The 10,452-nt window shown below is 43.5% G+C and overlaps 1 protein-coding gene and 1 pseudogene across 1 annotated transcript in view; one reads left to right on the top strand and one right to left on the bottom strand.

Annotated features, from left to right (window-relative positions):
- The window catches only part of LOC105511743, a 6,780-nt pseudogene extending 1,705 nt beyond the window's left edge, over positions 1 to 5,075 (bottom strand).
- MDN1 (MDN1, midasin homolog (yeast)) overlaps positions 1 to 10,452 on the top strand; it is a 205,712-nt gene that overhangs the window by 14,698 nt on the left and 180,562 nt on the right. Inside the window, exons 3-5 of the mRNA XM_011941954.1 lie at positions 7,635 to 7,859; positions 8,206 to 8,313; positions 8,459 to 8,651. Of these exons, the coding sequence (XP_011797344.1) occupies positions 7,635 to 7,859; positions 8,206 to 8,313; positions 8,459 to 8,651 (526 nt within the window). The remainder of the gene's footprint in view (positions 1 to 7,634; positions 7,860 to 8,205; positions 8,314 to 8,458; positions 8,652 to 10,452) is intronic.

The raw sequence follows: 10,452 nt of genomic DNA, 5'->3' as shown, positions 1-10,452 counted from the left end.
TTTTTTTTTTTTTTTTGAGACGGAGTCCCGCTCTGTCACCAGGCTGGAGTGCAGTGGCATGACCTCTGCTCACTCCAACCTCTGCCTCCCTCCTGGGTTCAACTGATTCTCCTGCCTCAGCCTCCTAAGTAGCCAGGACTACAGGCGCCCACCACCACGCCCAGCTGATTTTTATATTTTTAGTAGAGACGGGGTTTCACCATGTTGGCCAGGATGGTCTCAATCTCTCGACCTCGTGATCTGCCTGCCTCAGCCTCGCAAAGTGCTGGGATTACAGGCGTGAGCTACTGTGCCTGGCCAATAGGACATTTCTTGTATCCAATGTTTAATTTATTAGTCTTCATCTGTACAATAAATACACTTTGGCTTTCTTGGAAGTATGATATCTAATCTGGTCCTTGAATGAGGAAATAAGAAATGAAGACTTGGGGGAAAACACTGTTGGTATGAGCTTTTCTAAAAGGGGATGAGAAAAAAATGGACCTGGTTTCATGGAACTAGAAAATATACAGCCAAGTAAAGATCAGGACTCTGAGAACATTCCTGGCTTTCTCTATTCCGATATGTCAGGTATCAAAGTTCTGTCTTATAAAAAATTATGCAGTTTGTTCCTTGCTTTCTTTTCACCTTGATTAACCTTGTGCTCCCAAATTCCCTCAGCTATAGCTTTGGAGACAGTTTCAGAAGGTTAGAATGACACATCATGTGTTGATTATTTTCTTTTTTTTTCTTTTTGAAGCAGTCTCACTCTGTCGCCCAGGCTGGAGTGCAGGGGCATGATCTCGCCTCACTGCAACCTCCTCCTCCTGGGTTCAAGTGATTCTTGTGCCTCAGTCTCCTGAATAGCTGGGACTACAGATGCACATCACTATACCTGGCTGACTTTTTTTTTTATTCTCTGAGACAGGGTCTCACTCTGTCGCCCAGTCTGGAGTGCAGTGGCACAATCTTGGCTCATTGCAACCTCCGCCTCCCGGGTCCCACCATCACGCCCCGCTAATTTTTGTGTTTTCTTTTATTTTGTTTTTTTGAGACCGAGTCTCACTCTGTCACCTAGGCTGGAGTGCAGTGGCGTGGTCTTGGCTCACTGCAACCTCTGCCTCCCGGGTTAAGCGATTCTCCCACCTCACCCCCACTCCAAGTAGCTGGGACTACAGGTGCGTGCCACCACACTTGGCTAATTTTTGTATTTTTAGTAGAGGTGGGGTTTCACTATGTTGGCCAGGCTGGTCTTGAACTCCTGACCTCGCGATCCGTCTACCTCAGCCTCCCAAATTGCTGGGATTATAGGTATGAGCCACTGTGCCTGGCCTAACTTTTGTATTTTTTTGGGTTTTCACCATGTTGTCCAGGCCAGTCTTGAACTCCTGGCCTCAAGTGATCTGCCTGCTTCGGCCTCCCAAAGTGCTGGGATTACAGGCATGGGCCATCACACCCAGAGATTATTTTCCTTTAATGTTATGTCAGAGTGTAACATTATTTCTAAGTTTTACCTATACTGACTTGACCAGCACCTGCTTTGAATCGTGTCTGCAGTACACAGAAGTATCCTGGACTAGTAAAGAAGAAAAAACAGTTCCTTTTCCTCTACATTTGCAGAACACATCACTTCTAATACCAGATGTATGTCCTTTTACCTGTATCTATCAATTCTCTGACACCAGTTTGGTACCCTACAATTCAGTTCAACTCTGAGATTATCTGGGGTTAGTACAGACCCCACAGGTTAAGGATTCAGTCCCACAAGAGTATCTCACCCATTCCTCGCCTGCACACCCCCTCTCTAGACACCAATCTGAAGTCTAGGTTATCATATATGCGTCTGACCAAAAGGCTATAAATCAGAGACTTCCTTGACCCAGCTCTTCAGGTTTGATTATTTGCTAAAATGGCTCACAGAACTCAGGAAAACAGTTTCTTTACCAGATTATAAGTGTATTAGAAAAGGACACAACTCAGGAAGAGCCAGTAGATGCACAGGACAAAGCATGGGGGAAGGGGACAGTAAGCATCTATGCCCCCCGCCAGCTGCAGCACCCTCTCAGCACCTCCATTTGTTTACCACCCTGAAAGCTCTCGGAACCCCATTTATTTTTGTTGTTGTTGTTTTGAGACAGAGTTTCGCTCTTGTTGCTCAGGCTGGACTTCAATGGCAGGATCTCAGGTCACTGCAACCTCTGCCTCCCAGGTTAAAGTGATTCTCCTCTCTCAGCCTCCTGAGTAGCTGGGATTACAGGCATGTGCCACCATGCCTGGCTAATTTTGTAGTTTTAGTAGAATGGGGTTTCTCCATGTTGATCAGGCTGGTTTCACACTCCTGACCTCAGGTGATCCACCCACCTAGGCCTCCTAAAGTGCTGGGATTACAGGTGTGAGCCACTGCGCCTGGCCTTTTTTTTTTTTTTTTTTTTGGATTTTGCTTTAGGAAGGCCTGATTAATTATATCTTTGACCATTGGAGATCATCTTAACCTTCATCCCCTCTCTCCTCTCTGGCAGTTGGGCTGAAAGTTTTAACTCTATTATCACTTGGTTGGTTCTCCTGGCAACCAACCTGTGCCCGCCCCCTCCTTAGGGACTTTCCCATTGTCACCTCATTAACATAAACTCAGGTGTGATTGAAAGGGGGTTGAATAACAAAAGAATAGCTCTTACTGCATTGGAAATTACAATTCCTGGAGCTCTGTCCTGGAACCAGATTTAAAACTAAACATATATCACAAATAAGCTCAAGTTTTTAACAAAATTTAAGTTTCATTCTTAAAAATGTGTATATACTTTTTTCCCATTGTGGTAGGAAAATGCATAAAATTGATCACCTTTACTATTTTTTTTTTTTTTTTTTGGAGACAGAGTTTCGTTCTTGTTGTCCACGCTGGAATGCAATGGCTCACTGCAACTTCTACCTCCCAGGTTCAAGTGATTCTCCTGCCTCAGCCTCCAAAGTAGCTGGCATCACGGGCATGTGCTACCACACCTGGCTAATTTTGTATTTTTAGTAGAGGTGGGGATTTCACCATGTTGGCCAGGCTGCTCTCGAACTCCTGACCTTAGGTGATCCACCCGCTTTGGCCTCCCAAAGTGTTGGGATTGCAGGTGTGAGCCACTGCCCCCTGGCCCGACTTTGCTATTTTTAAGTGTACAGTTTATTTGGATTGCATTTTAGATTAATTTCTTGGTTTCAGTTTTGCATTTGCTGCTGGTTTGTGCTGTGCGCGTGTCCCACATCAGTGCTGTCTGTCTTTTGATTGGTAAGAGCAATAGTGGGTGGACCCAGTCACAGCCTTTATGAAGAATAGCAGATGGATTGTTGTGCTGGAGCATGCACTTCCTTTTCAAAGACATAGTCTGTGTGTAAGGTACTGTATGTATGTGACCAGTCATGCGGCCATACAGCAGAATGAGGGATCAGAATAGTTCTGCTCTTACACATTTTAGTTAAAAACTATATCTAGAAATGCTTAAAGATAACGTCTTGTATTTGTTTTTAGACTTTTCTTCCTCTCCAAGAACTACTTTATTCTCACTGTATCCCTGTGAGGAAAATAATGTCCTAGTAGTATAATACCTATTTCCCCTTTTCTTTTAGTTCCAGAAGTGATATATTCAAATAACATTCAACAATACAGAATGGTAGGAAGCTAAAGGTCTTCTCCACCCTGAAACCATACCCTCCAAAGATAGCTGGTATTAATATTTTGGTATGTTTTCTCCCAAGTGTCTTTTCTCACTCTTGCACACATCAGAGTATACACACAAGTACATTAATATGCACGCATTTTAAATAGGGCTTTATTGAGATAGTTTATATATTATAAAAGTACAATTCAGTGGTTTTAGTATTTTCATCAATATATGCAGTCATTACTACAGTCAATTGCATTTATTTTTTATTTTTAGCTCATGCTAAATTATTTTCAAAAATTTTAACTCAGGCATTTTGTTATAAAAACTTGCTACTCATACCTAAACTAATATGAACTTAAAATTCATCATACATTTGCTTCACTTTTTTTTTTTTTTTGAGACAGTTTCGCTCTTATTGTCTGGGCCAGAGTTTAATGGCGCCATCTAGGCTCACTGCAACCTCTGCCTCCCAGGTTCAAGCGATTCTCCTGCCTCAGCCTCCCAAGTAGTTGGGATCACCACCACACATGGCTAATTTTGTCTTTTTAGTAGAGATGGGGTTTCTCCATGTTGGTCAGGTTGGTCTCGAACTCCCAACCTCAGGTGATCCACCTGTCTTGGCCTCTTAAAGTGCTGGGATTACAGGCATGAGCCACTGCGCCCGGCCTACTTCACTTTTTAACTTGACTTTCTAGTAAATCTTCCTTTTTTTTTTGAGATGGAGTCTCACTGTCGCCCAGGCTGGAGTACAGTGGTGCTATCTTGGCTCACTGCAAGCTCTGCCTCCTGGGTTCATGTCATTCTCCTGCTCAGTCTCCCGAGTAGCTGGGACTACAGGCGCCTGCCATCACACCCAGCTAATTTTTTATTTTTATTTTTAGTAGAGACGGGGTTTCACCATGTTAGCCAGGATGGTCTTGATCTCCTGACCTCATGATCCACCCGCCTCAGCCTCCCAAAGTGCTGGGATTACAGGCGTGAGCCACCATGCCCGGCCGACTTTCTAGTAAATCTTTAGCTTCTCTGCTTTTGGCTGCTGTGTAGGGAGATCCTCTTTTACTTGGATTGTTTAAGAGCATCATTCATTAATGAGCATCTCATACTTTCCCTTTATTGGCAGTAGGCCTTAGACCTACTATTGATGCTGCCTTCTGTTTTGTCATTTTTAATTCAAACCCACCTCTGTAATAGCCACTACTGAAGGCAGATTTTGGTAGACTTTGAAAAACTTGTTTTGCTTGAGGTTCCATATGCTTCATGGCTTGCAAAACATAATGGCCTACGAATCCCATGGCAGCAAATCAGTCCAACTGCTACTACTGTACTGGCCACAGCTCCAGCTGGGTTCCCCTGCCTCCACTAGGAACGTGAATCATCCCAGCCCAGAGGTTGCAGCCAACAACCACGTACCTTTATCAGGGAGCAACACAGCCACCGACCACAGTCCATTTTTGAACATTTGTACATAATTTTTTAAGATAGAATTTTTTTTTTTTTTTTTAAGGTGGAGTCTCGCTCTGTCGCCAGGCTGGAGTGTAGTTGCGTGATCTTAGCTCACCGCAACCTCTGACTCCCTCCCGGGTTCAAGCGATTCTCCTGCCTCAGCCTCCTAGTTAGCTAGGACTACAGGTGTGTGCCACCACACCCAGCTAATTTTTGTATTTTTAGTAGAGATGGGATTTCACCACATTGGCCAGGATGGTCTTGATCTGTTGATCTTGTGATCCGCCTGCCTTGGCCTCCCAAAGTGCTGAGATTACAGGCATGAGCCACCTCGCCCGACCAGAAATTTTTGTTGCTGTTGTTGAGATGAAGTTTCACTCTCATTGCCCATGCTGGAGTGCAATGGTGCTATCTCAGCTCATCGCAACCTTCGCCTCCCAGGTTGAAGCGATTCTTTTGCCTCAGCCTCCCGAGTAGCTGGGATTACAGGCTTGTGTCACCGCGCCTGGCTAATTTTGTATTTTTAGTAGACACGGGGTTTCTCCATGTCGGTCAGGCTGGTCTCGAACTCCTGACCTCAGGTGATCCACCTGCCTTAGCCTCCCAAAGTGCTGGGATTACAGGTGTGAGCCACTGTGCCCAGCCCAGAAATTTTTATAAAATTAAAAACAAACATTTAATGCATCCTAATTATTTTTATTTTTTAATGCTTAATTTAGAGCCATTTTAGGCTTACAGCAAAATTGAGAAGAAGGTACAGAGATTTCCCATATACACACTGTACCCACACACACATGCATAGCCTCCCCATTATCAGCATCTCCCATCAGACTTGTGCATTTTTTACAATTGATGAGCCTACTCGAAGTCTAGCCAATTACATTAAGGTTCATTAGGATTAGTGTTAATTATTCTTTCAGTGTTTGGTAGAATTCCCTAGTGTACTCATCAAGCTTTTCTCTAGTGCAGTCTAGGCTTTTCTTTGGTGGGAGATTTTTGATTGCTGACTAAATCTGCTTACTAGTTACTTAGTGATCTGTACATATTTTCCATTTCTTTATAATGTTCAAAGTTTTTTTTGAGACAGAGTTTTACTCTTGTCGCCCAGGCTGGAGTGCAATGGCATGATCTCGGCTCACTGTAACCTCCGTCTCTCAGGCTCAAGTGATTCTCCTGCCTCATCCTCCTGAGTAGCTGGGATTACAGGCATGCACCACCACACCCAGCTAATTTTGTGTTTTTAGTAGAGACGGAGTTTTACCATGTTGGCTAGGCAGGTCTTGAACTCCTTTCGTGAAGTGATCCTCCCACCTCAGCCTCCCAAAATACTGGGATTTCAGGTGTGAACCACTGTGCCTGGCCTTGTTCAAAGTTTTAATAACATTTTTTATTTCCATGGCATTGGTTATATAATATAATGTCCCCTCTTGTGTCGCCCAGGCCTGAGTGCAGTGGCGTGATCTCACCTCACTGCAACCTCCGCTTCCCGGGTTCAAGCAATTCTCCTGCCTCAACGTCCCGAATAGCTGGGATTACAGGCATGCACTACCACCACGCCTGGCTAATTTTGTGTTTTTAGTAGAGACAGGGTTTCACCATATTGGTCCAGCTGTCTAGAACTCCTGACCTCAGGTGATCCACCCACCTCAGCCTCCCAAAGTACTGGAATTACAAGTGTGAGCCACCATACCCAGTCCCGTCTTTTATTTCTGATTTTAGTTCATTCAAATCTTTTTTATCTTAATTAATCTAGCAAAGGGTTTGCAGTTCATTTACTTATTTTGAGACAAGGTCTTGCTCTGTTATCCAGGCTGGAATGCAGTGGCACCTTCATAGTTCATTGTAACCTTGAACCTGGCAAATTATCTTCCAGCTTCGGGCTCCTGAATAGGCTTCAGGCTCCACCATTCCCCGCTAATTTTTTTTATTTTTCATAGGAATGAGATCTCACTATGTTGCCCAGGCTTGTCCTCTTCATTCATTAAGGTGTAACTTAAGCATCTCTTCTTGATTCTCCCCAGATTCAGTTGACTCTTGTGTGTGTATATCTCTTAGTGTTTCTAAAAGTGGCTGTCTTCCTTACTAGGCAGCAACTCCTCAAGAAAAGTATCCCTTTGGTTTTGAATCCCAGTTGTTAACACAGTATCTGGCTCATAGAACTGAATAAACGTTTGTTGGAAATGAGTGCCTTTTCAGTTGTAAACACTTACTTTAAGTACCTCCTACTTTGGTAAGTAATTACTTTAGATTTTGTATCCTCTTAGTCCGAATTATCTCATGCTGTTGTCCTAGTTCCTGAAATTGAACAGGATACAATTTTAGGACTAGGGCTTCAGCATTCATTCCTCTACGTTCTCAGACCTTTGGGAGTTCTGTTCTGTGGTTTGGTCAGAGTAGAGATGTGTTCTATGATATTCCCACCAATCAGTGAAAATATAGATACTCCTTGTTGAAAATAGCTTAAGTTGAAAATGCATTTAATACTCTGATAAACCTATTACAAAGCAGAAAAATTATGTCCAACCATTGTTAAGTTGGGGATGTCTGTATTCTTTGTGTTTGAAGGTTTGCCCTGAGGTATTTCAAGGACACATCCCCAGTCTTTCAAAGACTATTCCTGGAGAGTTCAGATGCTAATCCAGTCCGCTATGGACGTAGGAGGATGAAGCTCCGGGACCTAATGGAAGCAGCCTACAAGTTTCTGCAGCAGGAGCAGTCTGTGTTCCGGGAGCTCTGGGACTGGAGTGTGTGCGTCCCTCTCCTCAGAAGCCATGACACCTTGGTTCGCTGGTGCGTAGCTGGTTTTTTTTGCACTTCTAGTGTGTGGAGTTGTGTGTGTCTTGAGGGAAAGGAAACCATTTAAACTTTGTTAATTTTGTTCTTGTGGCTTTTGGAGTTTTACTTCCTTTCTTTAATCATGTGTCATTGCAGAGGAAAATGAGATGATATGAATGGAGTCTCACCTTTTTCATGTTCCATCAAGTAAATCCATTGTGCCTGATTTGTGTTTTCTGTTCTTAATTGTGTTGTAATAATTGAGATTTCCTTTTCTAGTGTTTAGTTGGCTAGTGAATTTTATTTATTCTTTATAATTAACTGTAGAAAAACTGAATTTACATACTTTCTTTTTCCCTAGGTATACAGCCAATTGTCTTGCTTTGGTCACCTGTATGAATGAAGAGCACAAGTTATCATTTCTTAAGAAGATATTTAATAGTGATGAATTGATCCATTTCAGGTTGAGGTAAGTGGGAACCTTCGTGGAGGTCTTGCTATAGCGTTTCTTTATTTTTTATTTTTTCTTGGGGCGACAGGCCAGAGGTGACTGCAGGTCTTGCTATCACACTTCTGAGTGATAAGGTAATTGACGAGACTCTCCTTTCTCTTAGGTTGTTAGAAGAGGCCCAGTTGCAGGATTTGGAGAAGGCCTTGGTTTTGGCCAATCCAGAAGCCTCCCTTTGGTGTAAGGAGAAGGAGCTGCAGTACTTACAGGGACACCTTGTTTCGTCTGACCTCTCCCCTAGGGTGACAGCTGTTTGTGGTGTGGTACTGCCTGGGCAGCCGCCAGCCCCTGGAGAGCTGGTATGTTGGTATCAGTAGGGGGTGTGTCCCCTTCCCCCTACTAAACACTGAGTGTGCTCTGTCTTTGGCTGGGCTCTATGTACCAGGTGTGAACTAAATTAATTTGTTAAATTGCTACTCCATTTTAGTATTCAGGGAGAAATTAAAAAGAAATTAATCTTGGGCTTTTCCCCTGATATTCCCACTGTTCTTGTTTTTATTTTTTGTTAATTTTTTAAATTATAGAGACGGGGTCTCACTATGTTGTCTGTGCCAGTCTGGAACTCCTGGCCTCAAGGGATCATGCCACCTCAGCCTCCCAAAGTGTTGGGATTACAGGCATGAGCCACTGCACCCAGCCTGTCCCTGTTTAATATGACATTAGAAACTAATGGTGCCTATGTGATGCCTTTCACTTGAGCAGAGCTCATCCATATATTTTCTTGTTTGCTTACTGCAAAAACTGTGAAGTTCTGTAGCACATGTTAGGATCCTATGTTGATGTAATTCAAAGGCAGAATTACTTGCTGGAGACCTTTGGACTGTTCTGTGGCAAAGACAGGCCTAGGTCTAGAGATAACTCCCAGCAGCCTCTTCTTTCAGAACTATCTCATTGTGTGAGAGTCCAGTAGCTAGTGAACGTCCTCTCTGCCACATGCAGCAAGCTTCTTTCCACGAATGGCTTGAGACCAGAGACCATACTTGAACAGGCTTATAGATCATAAATCTGGCACTGCTGGGTACCAGTCTCTTTTTTCCATAGCAGTCTTCAGTCAGTTGTGACTTTGTCTGATGGTCAGGCTGGAGTGCAAGTGCAGTGGCATAACCTCGACTCAGTGCAACCTCCACCTCCCAGGTTCAAGTGATTCTTCTGCCTCAGCCTCCCGAGTAGCTGGGATTACAGGTGCCCCCCACCACGCCTGGCTAATTTTTTGTATTTTTAGTTGAGATGGAATTTCACTCCGTTGGCCAGACTGGTCTTGAGCGCCTGACCTGGTGATCCACCTGCCTCAGACTGCCAAAGTGCTGAGATTACAGGTGTGAGCCACTGTGCCCAGCCCACCCACTTTTCTTCTTGGAATAAGTTCTGGGTCATTTCTTGAATCATCAGTTGGGTTCTGGTCAGTAGTATTAAAAAAAATTGAGTGTAATATACATATAGGAAAATGCACATTGTCATAAGTGTAGTCAGTGATTATTCATAAACTTCATATAAATAACACCAAACACCCAGTACTTCCAAAGCTCTTTGTGTTTTTTTTCTAGTTGTGAAGACTTGTCCCCTTCCCCACTCCCTCTTTATCCTGTAACCAGTATCCCAACCTAGATTATGTTTAGGGCATTAGGATTTTAACATAGGGAAGGATTCTGGTTAGAATGGCCCTGCTGTTGGTTAGCATTGGGGACGCTGGGGCCAAAGTGCAGGGTAGAGTTGCGCCTGCCTGCTAAATTTTTGAGAGGGACAGCCCTGAGGAAAGTTCAAGAGCTTCTAGCTCTGAATTTCTTTTAGTCCTCATGTGTTTTTAGGTAACCAGCCAAATTTGAGAACTTACTACCCCTTAAAAGTTATAAATCATTCCCCTTTTCCCCCTATGTATATTGGATGCATTGTTATTATTTAAAAAATATAAAAATTTTGATACAACATTTACCATGTTAACATTTTTAACTTTACACATTAGTTCACATTGTTTTTTTTTTTTTTGAGACGGAGTCTGGCTCTGTCTCCCAGGCTGGAGTGCAGTGGCTGGATCTCAGCTCACTGCAAGCTCTGCCTCCCGGGTTCACGCCATTCTCCTGCCTCAGCCTCCTGAGTAGCTGG

This window comes from Colobus angolensis, unplaced genomic scaffold (assembly GCF_000951035.1).
Source record: "Colobus angolensis palliatus isolate OR3802 unplaced genomic scaffold, Cang.pa_1.0 Scaffold203, whole genome shotgun sequence".
NCBI classification, from domain to species: Eukaryota; Metazoa; Chordata; class Mammalia; order Primates; family Cercopithecidae; genus Colobus; species Colobus angolensis.
Note: the sequence above shows the minus strand (reverse complement) of the source record. Positions and strands in the feature narration are given on the sequence as shown.